The sequence below is a fragment of the Colletotrichum tamarilloi genome (genome assembly GCF_030869305.1).
Source record: "Colletotrichum tamarilloi strain Tom-12 chromosome Unknown Scaffold_19.1, whole genome shotgun sequence".
NCBI lineage: Eukaryota > Fungi > Ascomycota > Sordariomycetes > Glomerellales > Glomerellaceae > Colletotrichum > Colletotrichum tamarilloi.
The window spans coordinates 330,600-354,497 of record NW_026849402.1 but is presented as its reverse complement, the minus strand read 5'-3'; the positions used below and the strand labels follow the sequence as shown (position 1 = coordinate 354,497).

Sequence of the window (23,898 nt, the reverse complement as noted above, 5' to 3'; positions counted from 1 at the left end):
CATCCTGCCATCATTGCATCTGAACAAAGGAAAGGGAAAACAAAGGGAAATGGGGGATGTAGTTTATATATATAAGAGGGAGAGAAGATGTTTCGGTATCAGCTCGACTCTATGCGAGCATGTTTTCAAACCTCGAAACCGACAGAGATCAGTCCCGTGCCGGTCTTGGGCTTCCTCGCATAACCATTCAGCATCCTCCACCCGGCGCCGCATCCACGTCCCTCCTCGACAATGGCAGCGACGCCCTCGACGCTCTTGCCGGCCTCCCGCATCGCCGCGCCGGCCGTCACCGTGTCCGCAAGCCGCAGCTCGCCGCTGACCTTTTCCATCTCGCATCGCAGGAGCCAGCGCTCCCAGCTCCAGCCGCCGACGATGCCAGTGACGTTGGCGACGCCATCCGTGCTGCCAGTGACCAAGGCCTCCATCTGCACCGTTCTGACCTCCTCGCCGTCGGGGCTCTCCCGCACGGCGAGCGGTGGCAGCGAGGGCAGGGGTTTCTTCGCCTGCGTTTGTTGGGACTGGGGACGGGCGCCCATGGGGAGGCACATCCACGCGCGGCGGACCTCGTCGAAGCCCGCGCGCGAGAGGCGGCCGAGGAACATTTTTGTCGGGTTGGGGTCGTAGCCCAGCGTCTTGAGGTCGAAGCCGAACTCGACACTCTTTGCCAGGCCCATGGGCCCGGCGTTCATGATGTCCGAGTCGAGGACCGAGAACTCGAGGTATCCGCCGGGTTTGAGGACGCGCATGCACTCCTTGAGACACGTCTCCCACTCGTCTTCGCCGTTCTCGCCGACGAACTTGAGGATGCTGTGCAGCTCGCGCGCCGAGATGAGGTCGAACTGGTCGTCCTTGAAGGGGAGGCGGGTCAGGCGCTCGACGGCCACCTGGCGGTGATTGGGCGGGCCGCGGACGTTGGAGTTCGACAGCTGGCGGATCGTCTTTGTGGTGACGGTGTAGATCTTGGTGTTTGGGTACTGGAGGGCGCAGTGCCAGGCCCAGTCGCACGCGGACTGACCTCCGAGATCCAGGATGCGGGCCCTGTCGCGGGCGACACCGTCGCGGCCAGGTGCCATACGGGAAAGACGCCCGAGGCGCTTGGCGACGGGGGCGGAGATGAGCTTGCCGCCGTTGAGCATCTTCATGGCGGCGACGTGCCAGGTGGGCATGGCCATCTGAGACATGGCCTCGTGTTCCTTTTCGCGACGCAGCTTCTCGGGGTCGTCGTGGAGGATGTCGTCGCCGCGGGCAACATTCGCACTGAGGCGCTTCTTGGCGGACTGGGGCACAACGCTGAGCTGGTACTTGCCGAGCAGCTGGTTACGGTGGAACTCGCGGAGGCATACGCGCTGGGCCTGGAGGGCCTCGAAGCGAGGGAGCTGGTGGACGATGACGTCCTGCTTGCTGGAACGGACGACGTAATCCTGGAAGGCGCGGTAGTAGGCCGATTCCTGTCTGGAGAGCTTGGAGGGCAGACGGCGGGGGATATCGGTCTTGGAGACGACCTCGGAGAAGCGGACCATCTTCTTCCTGGGCAAAGAAGCAGGAATCTCTTGCTCAGGGAAGTGTTCAACTTCCTCGTCGGCAGCCTCGGGAATGGTGTCGAGGCTATTGTCTTCCTCAGTCTCCTCTGCAGCCTCGACGGGCTTCAGGTATGCGCGCTGGGCCCTGAGCCAGAGCTCAGTGCGATCCAGGTTTGAGAGGGTAACCTCCTGTTGCTTGCGAGCGTACTCGGGGTCGTAGACCGTCACAATCTCTGTCGGTACATCTTCGGCGTTGGGGGAGGTTGGCTCAGCAAGCGTTACCGATGAGCTTGAGGCGTTGGCGGGGACGATGGGCCTGGCAGTTGGCATGTCATCCTCATCCATCTCTTCATTGTCCACCTCGATGATTTGTTCTACAATTGCGGAAGCCGAAGGGACCGAGCTGCGGTAGAAGTCTTCGGCAGCATCGCTGATGATAAGCTTGGCTGGTGCTGACGGCACTGGGGGCACAGAAGCGTCCATGTTCCAGGGGCAGCGGTAGAACTGCTCGGCGGTGGTGGATGTTGGCGGCACCACATCTTCGATGTTTGCCGCGGGCATGTGCCATGTTGTCCTCGTCCTGGGAGATAGTCCAGAGAAGAAGCCGCCAGGGGAAGGGATGTCGAGTTTGGTGAGATCGGCCAGAGACTGACGGCGGGAGTTCGGGGTAAGGACGGCCGCGCGCGGTGCTTCGGGACGGATATCGGTGAATAGGCGCAGAGGCTGTTGGCGCATCTCGGGGATGGGCTCTTGGGGGATTTCGAGAACCTGGTCTGAGTGGTCATGATCGTGCTCGTGCAGGCTCTCGTTATCACCAGAGAGGGCGTGGAGAGTTGCCAACGCGCCGGGTTGCAATCGCACACCAGACCAGTCTTCCTCCTTCCCATTGTCGCTACCGATGATGGGCGTTGGCGGTGCTGACATGTGTGCCAACTGCTCTGAGCTTAGGCTGCCATCGAGTGATGGTGGTGCCGAGATTGTAGGGATCTCTTGGGCCTGCTTCGCCTGCATGAATGAGAAGACCTGAGGAGACATCTCGACGCGAGTTGGCGGTGTTGGTGGCACTGGTGATGCGAGGGTCTTCTTGAGACTAGCAGCAGACCAATCATCCGTAGAAGTGTTCCGAGCGCCGGGAATGACGAGGGGAGGCAAAGCTCTGCGAGCACCAGTCGCGTTCTGCTTGGCCATCTCATTGCGACTAGAGTTGCGCCGCCTCACGGAGGCCTTGCGGGATGGTACTCGGCGCAGCGAGGCTGGCTCATCCTCATCGGTAACATCGTATAGGTCGTCAAACTCGGTGACATCGGTCATGACGCTTGATCTGTTGTTGTTCCACGGGTTTGAAGATGTTGAGGGAGAGCTGCTCTCATCGGCCGATACAGTTGATGGCGATGACGGCAAGATGGGAGCGGAGAGGAAGTGGAAGCCTCTTGGTGTGGGAAAGTGGTCGCTCAGGGGCGATAGCCAGGCCTCAATGTTGAGGTTTGATGTTTGGCTCCTAAGCTGCCTTTTGTCGGTGGCATACTGTACATCCTCGCTCTCCTCCTCCATTATAGTATTAAGTGACCTCCCCTGCCTCCGAGCCTGCGAAGGGGAGGGAGGTCTGTATGTCGATGAGGGTAAGTGAATAATCTCAGCCATTTTCCCCTATGCAGTCAGATATCCTGATATAGACTTGCGGTTCCTATGTGCTGTAACGGTATAAATATAGGCAAAATGCGACGTTGGGTGTCAAAACAGCTTTGGTCGTAAGACGGCCGGCGTCGTTGCGTTGGTGAATGTTATTATTTGAATGGTAGTAGGAAAATCGTGTAAACGACAGGCTGCCTCGATCAACGAAGCCTTAAAGGTTAGTTTGCAAACAGCAATGACACGGAGAAGGAGATGAGAAGAGGGAAAGGGAGGAATAGAGGAGGCTCGGCGGTTGGCCAGGGCCAAGTGATATACTCTGATGAGGCCTTGCTCATCATCAGTAGCATGGGCGGGAGGCGGCTAACTAGTAGGCCGCGCGAGTGGGTTGCGAAGTACGAACACGTTATGCGCACACACAAACGCACGACGGAACGGTGAGATGCGCACCCAAGACGGACAGCACAGCATCTTTGGAATGATGCATTGCAGTCAGTAGGTAGCACTTTGAATGCAGCGCGCCTGCTGCACACACTGCATTGGCCCGAATGGGGATGTGCTACCGGCGCATGGGAGGCAGTGATGAGGAGACAACGAGCACATCCCCGTCCGAAAAGGTTAATTCATCGAGCGACGAACAAGTCTTCTGGCCAATAGGCACCCAAGGAAGAGAATCTAATTTAAGCACATGGAAGAAGAACATGGCCTTTGTGAGCGTCCACGGCGTCGACTGGCTGGCGCGCGCGAAGACGGGAGGCGGGAAGGTGGGAGCAAGCCTGATTGGGGACGCAGAACTATCGTGCCACCGACCAATGATAATGACAGGCGCTCAGCGGGCGCTTAGAAGCGACCTGGATTGGATGGCTGGTCACTTGACGAAGCTACATCTAGTAGTTGAAAGGTCTCTGAGCTGGCCTTGCGGAGAACAAACTATTGACCGTCGCATGGAGCTCATACGGCCTCTTCATGCAAGAATGTGGTGAAATATCGGTCTTGACTGCTCGATCCGTGTAGCAGCGTGCGCCGAGCTCAGGCTTGGGCGTCAACGTTCTCATGCTACAATTTTCCGTTTCAGTCCCGCCACGAGCAAAGGCGGTGACCTCACCTTGAGAAACACATGAGGAGTGCTCCGTAGACCATCGCCGAATGCGAACGGCGAGCGGCGGGGGTGTTGATGCAGGTTGAATCACTTGCATGCCGAGTTCACGTCTTGTTGGTGATGTCTGTGGGGGAAGTGAATTGGAGCTTGACATTCCATGACAGCGGCAGCACGGTCGGCGCCAGTCAACTTCCTTGTGGCTGGAGCTATACCTACCTGCCCCTCCGACATCACCAGCCACCTCAATTACCTAAGCAGCAAAGGTGAGGTGGTCTGCTGTGGCAGTTGATCCATTGCCCCGCCATCGAAATCAACCCCGCAGTCGGCCGTCCTTGGAAGACCGAGAAGAGAGAGAGGCACGCGTTCCTTAACTACTCGATTCCTCCGCTTCACATCCTTTCCGAGCGACCCTTTTTGCTGTCACAAACGGCCCTTTCAGATCGTGATGGCCGACAATGACAAGTCAGAAACCTCTGGTGAGCCTCAAGGCCGCCATGTAACCTACTGCGGTGGTAAGTCAACACGCCCAAACTTGACTTCCAGAAAATACAAATTCTCGAGGCGCGATATTGACCTGTTGCCCCACGTGTAGTCTGCACTCTTCCTCCAGAGGTACGTCATGGCTAATCGAAATGCCGCAAGCCTTCGGGATACTTATTGAAACTGCCCCGATTTAGTACTGTGAGTATGGAGGCACCGTAAAGAAGTGCCAGGACTGGCTGGAGAAGAAGCATCCCGACCTTTATGCGAGAATCTGGTCAGCAGGTATGAGGTCCCGCACCTCCAAGCCACTGGGACGAGATGCTCACAACTTCATCCACAGAGGCTCTTGAACAAGCAACCGCATCCCTTTCAGTAGACGCCCAGAAGCGAGCCGCCAAAGACGCACAGAAGAAGGCTGCCAAGGCCGAAGCTGCAGAGGCCAAGCAAGCCGACAAGTTGGCCAACAGCATGGTCACTATCAAGCGGATCGAGCGCAACAAAAGAAAGTACGTCACGTCAGTCTCTGGCCTCGAGTCATTCGGTCTCGAGAATAAGAAGGTTGCCAAGGAGTTTGGAAAGAAGTTTGCGACTGGCTCGTCCGTCACCAAGACCCCAAGCGGCAGCGAGGAGATTGTCGTTCAAGGAGATGTCAGCGACGAGATTGAGGAGTTTTTGTTGGAAAAGTATAAGGAGATACCCGAGGATAACATTGAGTTGGTCGAGGACAAGAAGAAAAAGGCTGCCCCGACAGCTTGAGCCTTGAAAGGCGTAATCCATCAATTGAGTATGCCTGGCCGTCATCATGTTTCTGTCATTATTCCCAATACGCCATGTAAATCCAACCCATAGTGATTATGCCCAAGTACGCCCACGCCCAGCAAACGCCCCGCCATGAAAGTGACGGCATCAAGATAACGAATGGCTGCTCCTCTAAATCCTCGCAGACCTAACCCCTTTTCCGCAGTACTCTAGTGGTACTCGCCGCAGATGCCGGAGCCGACTTGGGCGCTGCGGGCTTCCTGGCAGTTGCTGCGCCAACTCCCTTTCTGATTGTGCCCATTACGGTTCTCTTCGCGGGTGCTCCTGCTGCTGTCTTCTTGACTACTGTTCCGGTGCTGCCCTCACTTGAGTCGCTGACTCGCTTGCCCGTCCGCGTTCCAGGTCGTGACGGAGCTTTAGCTGCTGTGGTCGTGTTGGCTCGTCGCGTTCGTGTGGGAGGCGCCGTTCCCGTAGCAGGTGCAGGCGCCGATGCGTTCGAGCTGGCCGTTGATGCATTCAAAGGACGCGAGGGAGCTGTACGACTAGTCTTCTTCGCCTTCTCCACCATACTCGACAGAGCTGACCGGGCGCTGTTATGTTGCTTAACGGGAGACGACGTCGGTCGCGCAATCTGGGAGGATTTCGACGGCGAGGAAGGCGGTCGCTCGCGTGCCAACGATCGGGTGTTGGATGAGGTGGGCGACAGGACTTGCGACGAACTCAATGGCGCTGGGGCAGCACGGTGCTTCTTCTTGGGGTTGAGAATTTGCTCGTTTTCCTTGTCTCCGCCCGCGATAGCATCGCTGTAATATTGTGTCAGTAAGGCAAAATACCATGATTCCATGTGTAAACAAACCTCAAACGCTTGGCAGGGCGGGCTGGCGGTGCCAGCTTATGCGGGCTCCCCCGTGGTGGAAAGTCCTTCTCGGGAACAGGTGGCGGGCGCGAAGCGGCCTCAAGACGTTTCTGTTGTTCGATGGCTCTAGCCACCAGGTCGGCCATGGTCATCTTCAACATGGCTCTGGGAACACGATTGACGCGCATCTGGATCCGTGATCGAAGGGTTTGTGCCTGCTGGTTGTATTGCGCGCGCAGTCGCCTGGCGCGATCGGTGACTATAGAATATTTAGATGACGCGGTCAAAAGCATAAAGGATTTACTGACTCTCCAACTGCAGGTTATCGATGATTGCCTGTTTTTGCTCCAGGGAGATTCCAAGTCTTTGCCGCTTGCTCGGGCTGCTGCTTAGCATTGGAGGCGTGCTAGCCTTGGCCGATACCATTTGTCTCTGTGACATCGTAGACTGCTGCTCCATCTCATCAGAGTTTCTCTTGTTCGTTCGCGCGGGAGGCATGTCGTCTGCTGAAGATTGCTAGTCGTTGTGGGTGAAAGCGTTTGACGCTGGAGCAACGTGCCTGACCGCGACGGGAGTGTGAAAGTTGATGGAGCTAAGGATGATGGGGCAGAGGCTCTATTATGAGTGGCTAGTGCTCCAGAAAGTAAACAAACGTGACAGCGGAAGACCCTTACCTAAGCCAATGGGAGCTTGGCCAGTCCCGGCCATTCATGGATCTCCAAAGGTCCCACCTAAAATCGGCAGCCATACCTAGGTAGCCCTGTGTATTTCATGGGAGCAGGTGAAATCCGAATCCGTACAATCAGATGCAGTCCTATCAACGCGTCTAACTTATTTCCTGGAATCAGCGCACACCTTCGGAGATCGCAGATACGGAGAACTGAAGAATCGTCGTTCGCATTTGGCATGGTGAGGTTTGTAGAAGTGCAGAGTACAGAGGGTCTAGATTGGGACATTTATGGTACATACTCGGATCTTGCCCTGCTGGGCTCATATTTACACAGTGTAACTTCCTGATACGAACGTTTGTCAAGGCGCTTGGCCCGGAGTCTCGATACTTACAATCACGCAACGACTCCCCTTACTCTCAGGTACCTCTACTCGCACCTCACGCAACCAGCGTCACCAGGCTGAACTGCCTTACGCAGGAGCTCTCCCACCCTGCCTACCTTAACCCACGTTGAACACCAAGCTTCCCTTTCCCATCCGAAGCTCGCACGATCAAACACCACTCAACACCGCCATCCTCGGACACTTTAGCGATTCCAACCTCGTCCACGACATCAGAAAATATTCGGACTCCACAGATTTCACATTACAACCTCCCTCCTGCAATACACGCCGGTGCCCCGCCCGAACCGTCAAGATGGTCCTCGAAGCGGTGATGGTCGTTGTCGACAACAGCGAAAGCAGTCGTAACGGTGATTACCAACCGACAAGATACGACTCTCAAGCGGACGCCGTCAACGTTATTTTCCAGACCATCACAAATGGAAACCCCGAGTCCTCGGTCGGCCTGATGAGCATGGGTGGCAAGGGCCCCGAGGTGTTGGTCACCCTCACGACAGACCAGGGCAAGATCCTGGATGGATTGCACCGCACGAAGACCAAGATCAAGGGAACATCACACCTTGCCACTGGAATTCAGGTTGCCGGCGTGAGTATAAACGCTGTCATCTTTGCCATCGAAGCTTTTGCTAATGTGTCCATCAGCTTGCCCTTAAGCACCGTCAGAACAAGTCCCAACGGCAACGGATAATCGTCTTCGTCTGCTCGCCCATCGAGGAGGAAGAGAAGAAGCTAGTTCAGCTGGCCAAGAAGATGAAGAAGGGCAACGTTTCGGTCGATTTCGTACTGTTCGGCGACCTGGACGACGACGACACGCAGAAGAAGCTGCAAGCATTCAACGAGAGCGTCAAGGGTGGTGAGGGCTCCAACCTCGTCGTCATTCCCCCAAGCAGCAAGCTTCTTAGCGACCAGCTCATTTCGAGCCCGATCCTCCTCGGAGACAATGCTGGCGGAAGCGGTGGTGGCGGCGGCGGTGGCAGCGGCATGGAAAGTGGCGGCGGAGGCGGCAACTTTGGCGAGTTCGACTTCGACCCTGCCATGGACCCGGAGCTGGCACTTGCGCTTCGCATGAGTATGGAGGACGAGAAGGCGCGGCAGGAGAAGAAGGCCCGCGAGGAGGCCGAGTCCGGCCAGAAAGGATCTCTTGAGGACATTAAGGAAGAGGGCGAGGGTGCGCCTCTCCTCGGCAAGGATGGCGAGTCAAGCAGCAAGAAGGACAAGAAGGACGACGACTCGATGGACACTTCGTAAACAGATGTTTTGTGTTGTCTCTAACTCGTTCTTCGCCTGATCACTACCTCGAGTATGTAAAATAGAATATTGGCTTGGTCCTAGAGGAACATGCTGCGCAATAGAAGGGCCTCTGACTCCTGCAAACGCCGTATCGCAATGAGCGTTACCCAACCCAAACGAAATCAGACTCCCATGAATCATCATCTCCATCGCTTTGTCTATCATCCGTGGCGACGTTGCTCTGAACCTATCGATTGTTGATCTCCCGGATGTATGATAACAATTTCCGTTCAAACATCTCGCAGCGGATGGGCATTTCGAGCTGATAGAACGGGTTTTTCATGACGTAATCGCTGTAAAGGTCGTATATCCTCCGAAGCGTTACGTCGATGTTGGTCTGAGTCGTATCGGTGAAGAGCAGGAACTTTGTGCCTGTCATGGTGTTGAAGCACTGCAGCCTAAAGTTCTCCGTCTCCATGACCTCTAGTCCCGTTGGCGGCTCAGGCCGTGCAGGTATTCCGCCCGCCGCGGTCACGCTGGCTGCGGTTGCAGCGGCTGCAGCATCTTGCCGGCTCATCAGAGGGTTGAGCCGGGCGGTGATAGCATGGACGCTTTTGAACGTTGGGTAAGCATTTCCCCCTCACTATGAACGACTGAGGGCATTTGTGTTCTTACCCGTGAAACGTTCCTGCCAACACAAGATAGTCATTTGTCGTCAGTTGGTTGAGGCCGCCCTCGTGAAATGTGCGGTTGTAGATCAAGCCTCCGGCCTTGTTGATCACGATGAGCGCAAAGACGGTCCTGTCGCCGAGGTCAGTGAATGGCCTTCCTAACTTGGGGCCAGAGGGAGCTTACATAATTTCAGTAGTCGAACCAACTCAAAGCTAATGACTCTTGGGAAGAGAAATATGGTTATTATCTGAGATTGTTCTCATCGATGCGATATCTGAAGCATGCACTCATACAGTCGCTCTCGATATTCCCATCTGGCCTCAGGTTAGGTAGCTTAGGAGATGTGGGTGAGGGACCTGGTACTTCGTACCGGTCCTCTTGCCAGCCAGCCCAGACAGGTACCTTCCGCACACCTCACCCTTTCCGCGCACACGAGTCCCCAGTCGCTAAATCCACACCAAGCTCCCTGGATAAACGCCCCCCGCGCCCCCTTCTGGTGCCTGCACTAGCCCCAAAAACAGTGGAAGGCGCGCTCGGTGGGACACATCCTCTTCTTTTTCCCCGACCTGGATCTTCCTGCACTGGGCGACAAGGCAAGCACCAGGGGTGGCATTCCCAAGACATAGCACCCGCCTTTGGGAAATTCTCAGCCTCATCTACAACCCACCTTCTTCTCACCTCCAGCTTCCGCCGACAACGGCTGCTCATTACCACACACCCCCGCGAATCCATTCGTCTTATCCAAATCCCCCGCAATCAACGCGACATCTGGTCCTTCGGCAAAGGGCCGACCCTCTGTTTCCTGAACAGCGCGAACTTTTTGAACAGTTTCCCACTCTTCGAATCAACGACCACGAGTCGCAAAGAATCAGAAAAGATGTCGCATCACGCTCCCACCTCGCGCCCGAAGCCCCCTCCCCCGGGCAGCGAGGAGGCATCGTCCATCCTCAACCTCGGCGAATTCCAACACGTCGACACGCTCACATTGTCCGAAGCATCACTCGTCATCAACGCGCTCGTGACCAAGCGCAAGATGGATCGCAAGAACATTAACGAGACCGAGTACGTCCAATGCACAATGGCGACTTGCTCTCTGAGCGATGCCCTTCGTCACCACACTTCTTTGTGCCTTCTCAGACTGCTGACAATTTCTTTCTCTCTCTGTGTAGGATGTTGACACAGACTCTCAACTACCTGGATGCCTTCTCCCGATTCCGCCAGAAAGAGAATGTCGAGGCCGTCGAGCGACTGCTCTCCGCACACAAGCAGCTCGCCAAGTTTGAACGTGCACAAATAGGTCCGCGCCCAATCCAGTCCAATGGGTGACTTACTGGATTGGAAGTGATGGAAATGCTAACCGTATTTGTTTCTTTAGGGTCGCTTTGTTGCGAAACGGCCGAAGAAGCCAAGACACTCATTCCGTCCCTACAAGACAAGATCTCCGACGATGATCTCCAAATACTCCTCGATGAGATCAGCAAGCTTCAAAGCAGATGACGGGCTTGACCTCAAGACACATTGCACCACAGCCCGGCGGGCGGGGCAGAGACCGGAGAGTTGGGGTGTCAGGAGCTGGGCAGTCCCAATAAAGTCACCCTTGCTCCATCGCTCATGACGCTGTTCCGCGGTTGGAAATGAGGAAGTGAGCATGGCCAATGGTTTTAGGGCAAGGAAAGAGAAAATGGAATGGCTATGGAAGTGCTTCTGCGCAAGAAGCATATACTGCATGTTTGGCGTAAATCGGAAGGGGATCAGATTGTCTTTAAAGTATGTGTTGAATACCAAATACCCATGAATTCGGCAAACGGGGTTCATATCCATACTCCTAAAACGATGCAATAGTCTTCAGAGGTAGTTGTTTAAGGCGTTCACTGATCACTAATGGACCTAGAGTAGGCACTGGTCATAGTAGCATGGTGAGTTGAATTCTTCATTTTCTTCATTGAAGGGAGTAGAGATAACTATTAATAGGCCTAGCTATGGTCGACCTTTTGATCTCAATCTCCAATCCCATTTCCATTTGTTGCATTTCCATTTGAACCATCCCAATTGTGCGTTGAATTTACTCTGACAAGAACCAGCAAGATCAGGCAATCGCGTATCCGAAAAGCAAGCCTGGGTATCGTCAACGCCTGACAGAAGCCGAAATCCGAAATCCGAAACCATTTCCTTTCCTCTCCTCAGAACCAGAACGAAACCTCAAGATTTCAAGCAGTATCGGCTGACTTGCTCTCAGGCAGCAGGATCCCACTTTGACCAACTAGTCACGTACCTACCCTCAGAACGCTCATGTTCCGTGGCGTTCAGGGTACCGGTGAGGTAGCTGGGAGTGGTCTCCGCCACAGGGTAGAGTGAGCCACCGTCGGGGCGGTACGGTTTGTACTTCTGCAAGCCGCTACGACTGCTGTGGATCTCGACAACCTTTGGCAGACCAGGAGAAGCCAGTTCAGCAATGGCTGCTTGCTGAGGGGGGCCATGGAGCTCAGGGGTAGCAGTACCCAGCCGAGACATATAGTCCGGGGTTGTCATGCGGGACGTGAAGTCAGGAGTGGAATTGGCCGTGCGATAGCCCACGTCGGGAGTTGTTGTTGCGGTGCGAGACAAGAAGTCGGGGCTGGCTGTCGTAGCTCTGAATGTGCCAGGTGACATCGCAGGAGAAGGAATCGGCGGCGGCGCCATCCGTATAGACATCGAATCGCGGGTATCGGGACTAACCGGGTGATTCATCATGCGACTGGCACTCATATCATTAACTCGGTTGAAGCGAGTTTGAGGCTCTTCGTAGCGTCCTGATTAGTTGTCAGCTTCCTTTCTCTTAGACAATGGTGGATAGTAGAAAGCAGCTTACTTCCATAGGGGGAAAAGACCTCCTCAGGGCAGAACGGATTGGTAGTCATGGCCGGCTGGCTGGTCTCGTCCTCTGAGCTGTGCTTGCGTCCGTCTTTGCCAATGGAGCTGATGGACTCTCGAGAAGCTCTGAGCTTCTTTCTCTGCTTGGTGCACAGAAAGTAGGCGGCGATGACCATACAGGTCACCACCAAAGCAGAAACGGCGATGCCAGCCTGCGCAGCGACCGGGAGGTCATGTTGATCAGACTTGACCGCCAAGGCAGGAGCCGAAGCGTCGATGGCCTGGGTCTCGACAGGGGCTGTTGGGGTGTAAGTGTGGGGAGAAACATAGAACGGAGTTCCGGTGGAATCACCGGAGGCGATGGTAGAAGCTGGAGAACCACGACCGTCAGTGAGCCAAATACCTCCGGTTGCGGTCGGCTCGGGCGAGCTGAAGGTGGTAGTCGGATTGTCAGAGGAGGTCGAAGCCTGAGCCTTCTTGTCAGTGGTAGCGGAGGATGCCTTCGACGAGGATGAGGTGGGGGAGACCAAGACCGGCGCGGCGACAGATGCGATGGTCTTCTGGGCCTGAAGCTCAGTCGCAGTCAAGTAAGGGTTGTACTCGTCTGGGCATCTGGTAGTCTCACAAGGGTTCACCTCGCAGCAACCCTCGAAGCCAGAGCAGGTGTAGTGGTATGAACCGATCGGGCATACCTTCGCCTCTCTCGCGGGAATGAAGCCGCCCATGATGGCGGTTTACTATTTTCCTTCTCGAACAGATCAACCGGTATCGTGATAAGCAAAGGAAACCTTTGACACAGTCAATGGGTCAATAAGTTGTGTGCCACCATCGAAACAGTGGCTGCGATGACGATGGTGATGGTAATGGCGAAGGATGAGGCAAAATGGAGGTGTGATAAATGAGCGACGATGAGAAACTTTGGAGTAGGTAACAAGACGGAATTCCTTCAAAGTGAATCAGCGAAGGAGAGAAATGTCGCACTGCCAACTCAGTAGTGATAGGTATGTAAACAGGCTGGAGTAGTTTTTCCGAGGCAAGGTGGAGGGCGGGAAGGAGCTTTCAACGGGCGGTGGGTTGTTGTCGGTCTGTCACTTGGGATGGAAGGAAGGAAGGGACGGTTGTGTGACCGGCCTCATCTCGTGCCTGCCTTACCTTGCCTACCATGAGGTAGCTACCTACCTGCCTGCAACGTACCTTCCTCTTTCATCACACTGGCCTATGTGCTCGGGTGACCCGGTGAATGTTGACCCTTTTCATGCAGTGCTTGAAGGCATTCAAATTCGGACTGACGATCCCGCCAAGGCAGCACTACAGTCCCCGGCTTGCACTTACACGGGAATCTAAGGTGCCCACGTCTTAGACAGGGACGTTCAGTAAACGTCATTTTGTACTACAGAACGATTCTGGCCCGTGATTCTTTCATGGCCCTGCCCGCCGCGTTCGGGGGACGACTGCGTTGGTGTTTGCTCGCGGATGAGTGCTTCGCTAGGTATGGGTCGAATGTCGCCCCTCGCGAAAAGACGCAAGGGCCAGAATCACCAGAAGACGGAAACGGAACAGCAACGTCGCACAAGCCCGAATGCCAAATGCATCAGACCCGTTACTTCTGCCACCGCGTCACGGTCCGAGACAGTGGCCGGCATAAACGGGTGGCCCCTAGCCGACGGGAAAGGCTCAGATGCGCGGCTAGATCTCAATCAAGGACGGTTGCGATGGAGAAAACATGTCCCCGCTCGATGGGCGGGCAACGCCCAAAAGCTTTGAATCAAAAACCAGCCAAACCAACTCCATCTATTAATGCCACCACTCCAGCTAAACCTATTGCACGCCATCGACACACCAGGTAGTCAGACTGCCACGCCTGTGTGGGTATTTCAAAACATTGGGAAGAACTTTTGGCTCGCCAGTCCGGTTACGTTTTATACGGTATCGCTTACAACTTCTCCAACAGAAGCTTGCTGCCAAGGTTGCCTACAGGCTTGTCTGCCTTCTTTGCACCCTTTTTGCCCTTCTTTGCGCCCTTCTCGCCCTTCTCGCTATCCTTTTGGGCTCTGGCCTCCTTGGCCTCCTTCTGCTCGGCCGTCTCTTCAGTGGCAGCCTTCTGCAGGTCTTTCTTGTGCTTCTTGAGCGTCTTCTTCAGCTCAGCAGCATGGCTAAAGTCCTCGGCTTCCAACATGTTGAGAACGACAAAGGAACTTGGGCCCGTGGCCCAGTCCACAATATAGTCCTTGATGATCGGGTACAGGATATCGGCGAACTTCAATGGCGGGTCAACGGGCTCGACCTTGCCGGTCTCCTTGTTGAACTTGCCTCCTGCAATAAGCGTCTTGATCAACCGGCCTCCAAATGCTGTCCGCGAGACGTGGACAGGGGTAGGGACACCTTCTATCTCCATGGGCTCCGCGCCAGGGTCGCCCTCAGCGACCGCTGCTACGGCCTCAAGAGCTGCCGTCTTGTCACCCTCCGCAGAGAGCAGCACGTCCGCAACCAGCTGGCAACCGAAGGGGTCTGCGACCAAAGCCGGTGCAGCCTCGACAACGGCAGTGATGAGCGCAGGTGACATAACAGCAACCAACTCTTTCCTTCTTATCTCGGCGTCCTTCTTACTGGTGGTTTGGCGAATTGCATGAACCTCCTTGAGAATCGCAAGGTCGTCGCTCATGTTATCGGAGAAGAGGGCGCGGGTCTGGCCCTCCAACAGATACAGAAGCGTGGCCTTGGCGAAGGGATTTGATGTAGAAACAACGATGTTGTCTGTCGCCTTCTCCTTGTCGTCGCCAATCAGCTCGGGGAAGATGGCCTTTGATGACATCTTCGTGTCATCAATGACATCGAAAGCGGTGAGGATCACAATGTGAGCGTTGGGGTCACCCGACATCAGCACGAAGTTGTCTTTGTATGCCTTGAGCAAGTTTCTGCGGTCCTTGGAGGAACCGTGGGCCAGAAGCAGAGCCACCAAACGGGATCCAGAGCGGGTGAAGGCCATGTTCTTCAGCAAATCACCCTCCTCGTCGTCCTTGATCATCTCAACAAACAGGTTGAAGTTTTCCGTGCCGGGCTCGACATTGAGGAAGTACTGCAACATGGCGTCGTGAAGCATCGTGAAACCGGTCATCTTCTTCTGAACCAGCGAGTTGATCATGTCGTTGAGACTCTTGAGGATGTAGGCTTTTTTGCTGGGGTTCTGCTCGAGGATAGTCGCGAGGTCGGAAGTCGGCTTCTCGTCCTTGCTGCGCTCGAGGAGGGCAAACTCGGGTCCGTACCATTCTCTCAGAAGGATGGCCTTCTGCTCCTTCGTCGCGATTTGTCTGTAGATGTCGTCCAAGATCCATGAAGCCTCGGGGTGGTTGATCAACTTCCGCACCTTACCGTAAAACTCGGGGATGATGAGGTCCTTGATCTCGCCGTCGGCCTGCACCACCATCTTAGCGATGAGGAACTTGGCATACCGGCTCTCGGCAAGCTGGGTGTAGGTGCCCTGCAGCTCGCGGGTAATTTGTTTCCGTTGGGTAGCCGTGGCGTACTTAAGGGCGGTCTGAACAGCGCGCGTGGCGTCATGCTTGAGGACGAATTCCTTGACGCGGCCGGTGATGATGGTGAAGAGCTCATCGACTAGCTGCTTCCGCTCCTCGGACGGAACGTGGGACTTCCTCCTCAACCTCTCCCAGATCTTCTTGGTTCGAGCGAGTTCGTCGGCGAGGGGCTTGGCCATCTTGCGCTCCAGGGCGAGCTTCTTTTGAATGGCATGGGACTCTCTCGAGTTTTGACCTGTTGTAAATCCCACAGTCAGCACAATCGCAAGCTTGCGCCAGTCAGGCAATGCATCGCCTAGGTTCCTTACCTCTCTCAAAGTTCTTGTTCTTGTCGGCGCCATTGGCGCCATCCTTCTTGTCCTTGGCCTGAGCCTGCTGGGCACGATCGCGAGGGGTGAGCTGGACACCGCCGTCGTCCGAGTCCTCAGAGTCATCCTCGAAACTTCCCTCATCGTCTTCCTCGGGGGTCTCGACGAGTTGGGCCTTCTTCTTCGACTCGACCTTGGCCTTCTTGTTGAATTTGCCGTCGGCAGCACCCTTACCAGCGGCAGGGGCACTCTTTCTCTTGACACCGGTGGAAGCCATTGTGTGGAATTGGCTGGCTGTTGTGGTTGTGGTGGACAGCCGGAATATCGATCGCAAAGTGTGAACGTTTTCTCGGCGTACAAAGAAAGCAGAGCGACTGGACTGCACGGGTGGGAACTTACAGCGGTCGCAATTGCTTAGGGAATTTCTGAAATTTTTATTTGAATTGCCGGGCGGTCAGAACCACGCTAAGCTGGATTCAACTCACCACCCCACCACCGTGCATGTACGTACCTCTCTGCCATCAACGGCCATCTTTGAGCCGCCAGCTACATCTTCAACAGCGTCTTGTAGTAACAAACCAGCAACCAGCGCATTGTCCCAAGCTCCCAGAACGCGCCTCGAAGATACAGACACTCAGAATGGGGCGCGAGGAACAAGTTGAGGAGCGCGAGGTGCTCGAATCCATCTTTCCAGATGAGATCACCGGTACGATTACCCCACCATGCCACCTTGAGCCAGCCCATCCACTAAACCCCGGATCACAGATATCTCAGAGACAGAGTTCAGAATACAAATCGCCCTAGACATCCCCGGCGAAGAGGAGGACCCGCCAACAATGTTCCTTCAGGTCCGATACCCAGACGCATACCCCGACGAGCCACCCACCCTCGACCTGCAATCCGTGCGTGATGCCGCGCCCTACGAGTGGTTCAGCGTGGCGGAGGACAAGGAGCGGCTCCTCCAAGGTCTCGAGGAGACGATTCAGGAGAACCTAGGCATGGCTATGGTCTTCTCCCTCGTATCGGCTCTGAAGGAGGCAGCAGAGATGCTCGTCGAGGAGCGCAAGCAGGAGAAGGAGAAGGAGAAGGAAGAGCGGGCCGCTGCCGCCGAGCGCGAGGAGAACAAGAAGTTCCACGGAACACCCGTGACACCCGAGACGTTCCTCAAGTGGCGCGATGATTTCATCAAGGAGATGAAGGAGTTGAAGGAGAAGGAAGAGGAGGAGCGCCTCGCCGAGTTGAAGAAGGCCAAGGTCAAGGAACCGGTCAAGCTGACGGGCAGACAACTATGGGAGCGTGGCCTCGCTAGTAAGGCTGACTTTGATGACGAGGAAGAAGGGGGGCTGGCGGAGGGTGTCGAGAAGCTCAAGGTTGAGGCGGTATAGCACCCGTCATGAAGGAAAAAACAAATCCAGTGCATTTACTTGGCGTTTTTTTTGGAAATGGGCAATCGAAGAAGAAAATGGTCGCGGTTGTGGCTCTCGAACCTCATCTATATATGCCTCGATGAACGACCCCTCTTGCGGAGAAAGAGGGACCTCATGACTTTTGACAACTTTTCCTAGTACCAAACTCCAAACTCCCAAGTGCCCAGTCGATGAAGAAAATTTCCCAGTGTTCATAACGTTTATCATCAACGTTGTTGTCTTATATGAAGGTGCCCAACCATGCCATGCCGCCATTTACTCTTCCATCGCCTCGCCATCATCACTACCGGCATCTTCCCAACCATCGTCGTACTCCTCATCCTCTGCGCCAGCCGGGGGCTCGCCAAGCTCCTTGTTGATAGAGGCAAACAGCTCCTTGGCGTGCTCGCCCAGCCTCTCGTCCTCGTACTCCTGAGCCTCGTACAGCTTCAAGCAGCGCATCAACCACCGCCGAGCCGTATCCCACGTAACCTTCCAGTCCTCCTCGTCCTCGCCCAGCTTGGCCGCCTCGCCCTTGGCTTTGACCTTCTCGCCCGCAATAAACAGAGCCCACCCGCCGAGATACCACGCCTCGACACTCTGGTCATCATCGCCGACAAGCCTCTCGAGAACCTCAATCGCCTCCTGCTCCATCTCCACCTCGAGCAGCAGCCGCACTAGGCTGATGCGCGTAGGGAACGCCGGTACGTTGGGATCCAGCGGCGGCAAGTCGACCCACAGCTCCAGACTCCTCGTCAGCGCCGCCCTGGCCTCGTCAATCTTCTCCTGCGATATCCGCACGTTGGCCACCGTCTGCCACGTCTCGGCCGAGTCGGGCGCGACCAGTCCTGCCTCGGTGACGAGCGCCTCGCACCTCTGCTCCGCGTCCGCCTCCCACGACAGGTCCGTCATGTACACCTCGGCCACGGCGCACAGCGTCCCGCCCAGCTTCTGCTTCTTCTCCTCGAGCGCCGTCCCCTGCTCGGCGCTGCGCTTCTTGTCGCCGACGTCCACAAGCGCCTGGATCTGGCCCCGCAGCGACTGCGCGCCCTTGTCGAACCAGTTGACGCTATCCTGCCCTCCCTCCTCGCTGAGCTGCGCGAGCCAGAGAAATTTTTCCGGCCCGCCGCCTATGCGCTCGTCGAGGGCGCCTTCGGGGTCCAGCTCGACGGCGCGCAAGAAGTACGCCCTCGCCTCGTCGACCTCGCCCATCTCGATGCTGATTTGGCCCAGGAGGTTCAACGCCGCCAGCTCATAGTCGCCCCCTGCACCTGTGACATCGAGGGCTTCCTTGCCAGCTGAGTAGGCGCTCTCCAAGTCTCCTTCTGTCAGTTTTGTGGCGGCTTCGACCAGCTTGTGAGCCGCGTTGGCAGGCTTCTTTTGTGTTCTCTTTTTTGACTTTTTGTTGGGGCGAGTTGGCGCCATTTTGTTTTGAGAATATTTGCTGTTCAGGCGAAGAGGTATCTGATAATTCTTGACTGAAGGTTTATGAAATTTTCATGAATGCGTTGGAAGGAATCTAATTGATCAATATGAGTGAGGAATGAGCTGCACTCATGAGGCAAGTCAGAGTCGCAATGGTGGGTTCAAACTGGACCAGTCGAAAAAAATTCTTATCGCATCGTTGTGATCTTATCGATAACGCCATGACGATGGCGGGGTTATTCTACACCGAGAACCTCCCACTCACCGATCCTCACCGATACTCACCGATCCTCACCGATCCTCACCGACGCGCTATAGTTGGGTGGTGAACTAGGTAGTTAGACCCATTACCTTTTTCACCTTTAATCATGGTATTCTTGATCGTCAGACTGGGATCAACGTCAAACTTAGTGGCTCAGTAAATCACTAAAGTTTACGTGGTGTACCTGTAATAGACCATCGTAGTCCGGCGTACCCAAGACCGAGAAAAAAGCCGACTGTTCCGTACCGTAATAACCCAGCCGAACCCAGCTGCATGGTTTACGGCAACTCTGAGAGCATGAATCCGTGGGACTGCGATATACTACGAGCAAGTGAAAAGAATAGTCATTCATTAAGATGTTGATCTGGGACTGAGCAACCTGGTGAGGCAGTGTCATAACTAGATATAATTCCTGGCCCCGCCATCGTCCATAAAATAACGAGATCCTCGATGATAAGAATGGCAGGCCGCCCATCAGATACCAGCCTGGTCCGGTTTTTGAGACGCCGTCGCTAATAATCACCAAGGACAATTGAACCAACCGTACTCCGTTCCCGACCATATCCCGCTCCGCTTGCTCAGAGGAATTAGCCCCTCTTGTGAATTTATACATCGTGTACAATGAGGCTCATTAACCACCTTGAGATGGCATCAAGTGACCTAGACAGAATGAAATAGAAAGAAAAAAGGAAAGTACGCATTAGTAAAGTCACAACCTGCACTACTGACCTCTGGCTCCCGCCGACGAGCTCCTGCTGGAAGACCCTCGTTCGTCGACGAGCTCGGCAGAAGTGCCGAGTAGATCGACATGCTGATCGGAGCCAGGGTCGACTCTGCTGATGCTGTGTTGCGCGACTACCCCATAGCTGGTTGGCCGCTCGGTGCTTGGCGTTCTACGGATGTTAAATTCTTCCAGGGATGAACCGTTGGAAGAGAGTCGTTTTTGATGAGATTCTGTTCGCTCGAAGGGAAGTCGCCCGGGGTTTGGAGACGACGTAAGGCTACCCTGTGCCGTTGTGCTTCCTGAAGGCTCGCCATGTAATGGCCCAGCAGGCGACGTTGGCGGTATAAGGTTGAACGATGGAGCTGGGGAATGCCCCCGACCCATGCCAGAATCTCTCTTTGAGCTTTTCCGAGGTATTTCGGGTATGTCCGACTCCGTGGATTGGCGCCTGTGTTTCTGTGAGGCTGATCTGCTTGCCTTGGAAGGGACCCGACTGGGCAGCTTGAAGCTGCCAGAACTCGCGATGCCTGGCAAGGTTGGTGGTGCATCAGACACTTTCTGTATTCCGATTTCTTCGATTTCCGATTCGACCGAGATGACCGAAACACCATCATCGTTGAGCAGGTTTTCCGAGTTCTCTGCATTCTCGGGGTGCTTCCGTGCCGCTTTGTTCTTCGGTTCATCGTCATCCGATTCAATGGGCCCGTTTCTCAAAACACCCATGGCCACCGGTATTCCCTCTGGTGGGGGCTCGGCGTCGTACTCTGCGTCGGCGGCTGCACGCATGGCCGGTGGCATCCGCGAGCTTCGCACAACTTCGAATCCTTTGCCCTTCTCCTTTGTTTTGCCCCCAAACATGTTGCGGAACCATCCTGCAGCAGTAGCCATTGGTTTGGTCGGGTCGGCCGGGCCAGTTCTCAGTTTACGGCCGATGCCCTCCGAGTTGAGAGCGGGTCCTCGAACGCCGTAGTAGAAGTCCACTTCTCTCGTTGAATAATCTGCTCTCGGAGTCAAGTTGGTGGCTTGGGGGGCGGGTGTTGGGCCCCTTGACAGTTGTGCTTCCAAGTCTGCTGTAGTGTCGCCGAGGTGTGCTCCCCCCTGGCTGTACCGTCGAGAGTCTGCGACGGAGGCCCTGTGAGGAAGGGACGTGGATGATCCATTGAGAGTGTCGCCACGCCGTCGCGGAGGTCGATAGTAAGGATCGGCAGATTCGACGGTGACAGCAGCGGGAGGTCGTGTGGCTGCAGCAGGTGACGGCAAGAAAGAGAATGTACTAACTTCACCTGGTGTTGTCGGCGTAAAGTTGCTACCACTGTCGAAGTTGCGAGCTTGGCCGGTATACGGGTCGATGCTGTCTAGTGCGGAAGAACTCCGTTGCTGGCTTCTGAGGAGGAAGCCACTTCCCGCCGACTCGCTTCTCAATCTGCCACCCCGCATGACGTATCCAGTCTTTGAGTTTTCGTCAGCGTCGAGCATGCCCGTCGTCGACAGTTGGCTAGCTCTTGAAGGACCATTTTCCCTTCGAGAGGTACGACGTTGCAGTTGTCGCATGCCGAATATCTTTGATAACCCGCCCCGCTGCAGACCCCGTGTGTCGTCTCCTCCAGCACCCATCAGCCTTGCAGTTACCTCTATGATTGTTTGCAGTGCGTTCAGGAAGAATCCCAGAACCAGCACACAGGCGTGAATAAGGAGAATGGTGTAGCCGATCCATCCTTTAGGACCTTCCGTAACACCCATTTGCGGTACGAACGCGACCATGAGCATGACGGTGGTGAACCGCAAGGCAGAAAAGAGCGTGTGGTAGGCGTTCATAGATGTCGGAGACTGGAAAGGTCTGAAGGCGTGAAGAGTCAAGAGGTGAACGACTTCACAAATGGCAAGCAGAACGATTTGTGCAATGCCAACAGGCTGCACGGCGCCGATCGCAATGCCGCGTATGAAGGTGAGCGTAACAGGAATAAGCGCAAATGCTGCTGCCTCGTCCGAGTAGGTGTTGTAAAGGGGCCCATAAAGCAATACCGTCGGTAGATCATCGAATAAGACGGCCCGGGGCCGAGTCCTGAAGATCAGATAAAGGAGCCATGCGGCAAAGCATACCAGCATGAGAAGGGTGATGACAGCTAGAGCAACAGCAAACTCGCGCGACTGACTGGCAACCACTAGTTGAAATGTCGACAGTGCCACAATGGGCAGCAGAAGGTAATTGAAGACGACACGCACGACATTACCCACAGAAAACGGGATGTTCTTAGCACGGAGGTCCTCTTCGGGGGTATCGCTGATGAAACGGAGCACCCATCGGAAGAAAAAGCCGATTTGGATGAGAACGAAAAGGGCCGCAACGATGACGCAGACCCAGACCATGGTTCCCGCCCAAATATCTTCGACATCGGTCATACCCACCATCTGTGCATACTGGTGCAGTCCATAGGTGCCATTGGTCACGTAAATGCCGTCTTGAATTGCTTGCCAGCCTGGGGACTTGCTCACGAAGCTCTCGTTGAACATCAGGGCGGACCAACCCACCTGGCTGACAACCGGTTGGTAAAATCCGGGATAGTTGAGAGTAAGTCCTCCGGTAAGAGCCACAAATTGGATGTACTGAAGGCAGTCTCCAAATCCCGGGGTCACCAGGCGCAATAGATCAGCATCTCGTCCATAATTAGTCGTCCAGTGAAATATATCTGTCGAGCCCCACGGGCTGAATACGGAGGCGAACATGGTCGCAAATCCTACGAAGAGCAGAACAACAAGCGGCAGATAACGCAGAAGATCGCGTATGCTCCCAAGATCCGGAGTTACAGTGGCGGAGGCACACGCGATATGTTTGGCAGAGTCGTCACCGTAGATGACTTGCAATGTCGCAGCTAGGGAAGTAAAGGCATATGACGAATCCATCTTTGCCGTGATGTTGACGGAGGGCAAGTTCCCGTACGGGTAGGTACTTGAGGATGTCAGTTGACTTGCGACAAAACTGCCCTGGTCGAAGGGATACTTACATAGCCGTGTCATTGAAAACAGGGGAAAGAGGACACGATCCATTGACCAGGCTGTAGTTGCAGAAACTAGAGACGTTGCTGAATGGCTCATAGGTCAAGAAATTGACCTTGCTGGCAAGAGTTGTGACTTTGTTCCCTTCCCTCGTGTAGTCGAGGATTTTGCCATCCGTGTGGGTAGGATCGTTCCAGAGCGGATCGCCTTTTGCAGGCAAATCCACCTTGTAAAGAGAGCCAGACACATTGCCCCATACGATGATTTGAAGAAGGTGATCTGGGTTTTCGGTGTCGAAGCGGGCGTCTACGTATACGGGACTCCATTGCAGCGGCAAGGGATTGAAGTTTCGGTAGCTGTCGGGCAGGCAGTTGTCGAAAGGGATCAGAACTGCGGTGGCAGGCCTTATCAGCAGGCAGGCGAGAAAGATGGTGAGCAGCGCGCCGAAGGAGTCCACGATAGATCTACGGATTCGAGATGGCAGTGGCGATAATCGGCGACCATGGCTTCTATCCATCGTGAGCGAGTGTGATGAAGGATATTGGGATCCTTGAAGAGGCGAGCGAGGATTCTGCCTCGACAGCGAATGTAAAGACTTGACGAGTTGGAATGACAGCGAAGGAACGCGCTTTCCACGTCCAGGGTGGACTATCACTGCATGTCTTGGAACGCTCTCAGGATGGGGTAGGTCTCGTGGAGGAGCAGATGGAGGCATTCGCATGTTTCGGACAGGCGTCCCGCCTGGCGTGTAGTCGAACGCTGCTACAGAGGCAAGCGGGACGGATGAAGCGGCGTGGGGTGAACGAAAGACGCACTGAGGCATAGAGGAGAAAGACGGGAGTGGTGTGCTAAAAGCCCGGCATCTTGGGGGCACTGCAGCGGTCGCCTCGTATTGTATTGTCGCCGTGATTTCGTTCCTCGATTCGTTGGGCGCGAGACCGTGATCTCAAGCTTGCTACTCTTTTGTCGAATTGTTTTCCTTCCAGTATCCGTACGATTTGGCTTCTGGCCGATGATGTGTTTGTCGCGTGGTAGGTTGGCCTGTGCTATGGGAGAATGAAAAATTCAAGGAGGGGA

The 23,898-nt window shown here is 55.1% G+C and overlaps 11 protein-coding genes across 11 annotated transcripts; 4 read left to right on the top strand and 7 right to left on the bottom strand.

The window, feature by feature from the left end:
- Window positions 1–125: 125 nt before the first annotated feature.
- Window positions 126–3,071, bottom strand: CTAM01_06753 (methyltransferase domain-containing protein; the record flags this gene model as incomplete). The annotated part of the gene is made up of 1 exon (XM_060522779.1): window positions 126–3,071. One exon carries the CDS (start codon window positions 3,069–3,071, stop codon window positions 126–128), a length of 2,946 nt encoding a protein of 981 aa, XP_060382624.1.
- A 1,622-nt stretch (window positions 3,072–4,693) lies between these two features.
- Window positions 4,694–5,487, top strand: CTAM01_06752 (translation machinery-associated protein 22; the record flags this gene model as incomplete). The annotated part of the gene is made up of 4 exons (XM_060522778.1): window positions 4,694–4,760; window positions 4,841–4,860; window positions 4,926–5,013; window positions 5,072–5,487. The coding sequence occupies 4 exons, from the start codon at window positions 4,694–4,696 to the stop codon at window positions 5,485–5,487; spliced, it is 591 nt and encodes a 196-aa protein (XP_060382623.1).
- Window positions 5,488–5,677: 190 nt separating this feature from the next.
- On the bottom strand, window positions 5,678–6,844 carry CTAM01_06751 (uncharacterized protein; the record flags this gene model as incomplete). The annotated part of the gene is made up of 3 exons (XM_060522777.1): window positions 5,678–6,293; window positions 6,347–6,605; window positions 6,655–6,844. The coding sequence occupies 3 exons, from the start codon at window positions 6,842–6,844 to the stop codon at window positions 5,678–5,680; spliced, it is 1,065 nt and encodes a 354-aa protein (XP_060382622.1).
- An 868-nt stretch (window positions 6,845–7,712) lies between these two features.
- On the top strand, window positions 7,713–8,665 carry CTAM01_06750 (von Willebrand factor type A domain-containing protein; the record flags this gene model as incomplete). Its single annotated transcript, XM_060522776.1, has 2 exons — window positions 7,713–8,003; window positions 8,060–8,665. 2 exons carry the CDS (start codon window positions 7,713–7,715, stop codon window positions 8,663–8,665), a joined length of 897 nt encoding a protein of 298 aa, XP_060382621.1.
- Window positions 8,666–8,894: 229 nt separating this feature from the next.
- Window positions 8,895–10,051, bottom strand: CTAM01_06749 (sybindin-like family protein; the record flags this gene model as incomplete). The annotated part of the gene is made up of 3 exons (XM_060522775.1): window positions 8,895–9,258; window positions 9,323–9,448; window positions 10,038–10,051. The coding sequence occupies 3 exons, from the start codon at window positions 10,049–10,051 to the stop codon at window positions 8,895–8,897; spliced, it is 504 nt and encodes a 167-aa protein (XP_060382620.1).
- A 145-nt stretch (window positions 10,052–10,196) lies between these two features.
- Window positions 10,197–10,816, top strand: CTAM01_06748 (RNA polymerase Rpb4; the record flags this gene model as incomplete). The annotated part of the gene is made up of 3 exons (XM_060522774.1): window positions 10,197–10,381; window positions 10,489–10,616; window positions 10,695–10,816. 3 exons carry the CDS (start codon window positions 10,197–10,199, stop codon window positions 10,814–10,816), a joined length of 435 nt encoding a protein of 144 aa, XP_060382619.1.
- Window positions 10,817–11,551: 735 nt separating this feature from the next.
- On the bottom strand, window positions 11,552–12,894 carry CTAM01_06747 (uncharacterized protein; the record flags this gene model as incomplete). Its single annotated transcript, XM_060522773.1, has 2 exons — window positions 11,552–12,108; window positions 12,168–12,894. 2 exons carry the CDS (start codon window positions 12,892–12,894, stop codon window positions 11,552–11,554), a joined length of 1,284 nt encoding a protein of 427 aa, XP_060382618.1.
- Window positions 12,895–14,102: 1,208 nt separating this feature from the next.
- CTAM01_06746 (CPL domain-containing protein) lies at window positions 14,103–16,287 on the bottom strand (the record flags this gene model as incomplete). The annotated part of the gene is made up of 2 exons (XM_060522772.1): window positions 14,103–15,937; window positions 16,011–16,287. The coding sequence occupies 2 exons, from the start codon at window positions 16,285–16,287 to the stop codon at window positions 14,103–14,105; spliced, it is 2,112 nt and encodes a 703-aa protein (XP_060382617.1).
- Window positions 16,288–16,649: 362 nt separating this feature from the next.
- On the top strand, window positions 16,650–17,395 carry CTAM01_06745 (RWD repeat domain-containing protein; the record flags this gene model as incomplete). Its single annotated transcript, XM_060522771.1, has 2 exons — window positions 16,650–16,716; window positions 16,776–17,395. The coding sequence occupies 2 exons, from the start codon at window positions 16,650–16,652 to the stop codon at window positions 17,393–17,395; spliced, it is 687 nt and encodes a 228-aa protein (XP_060382616.1).
- Window positions 17,396–17,692: 297 nt separating this feature from the next.
- On the bottom strand, window positions 17,693–18,841 carry CTAM01_06744 (TPR domain-containing protein; the record flags this gene model as incomplete). The annotated part of the gene is made up of 1 exon (XM_060522770.1): window positions 17,693–18,841. One exon carries the CDS (start codon window positions 18,839–18,841, stop codon window positions 17,693–17,695), a length of 1,149 nt encoding a protein of 382 aa, XP_060382615.1.
- Window positions 18,842–19,824: 983 nt separating this feature from the next.
- On the bottom strand, window positions 19,825–23,338 carry CTAM01_06743 (uncharacterized protein; the record flags this gene model as incomplete). The annotated part of the gene is made up of 2 exons (XM_060522769.1): window positions 19,825–22,774; window positions 22,830–23,338. 2 exons carry the CDS (start codon window positions 23,336–23,338, stop codon window positions 19,825–19,827), a joined length of 3,459 nt encoding a protein of 1,152 aa, XP_060382614.1.
- Between the last annotated feature and the right edge of the window lie 560 nt (window positions 23,339–23,898).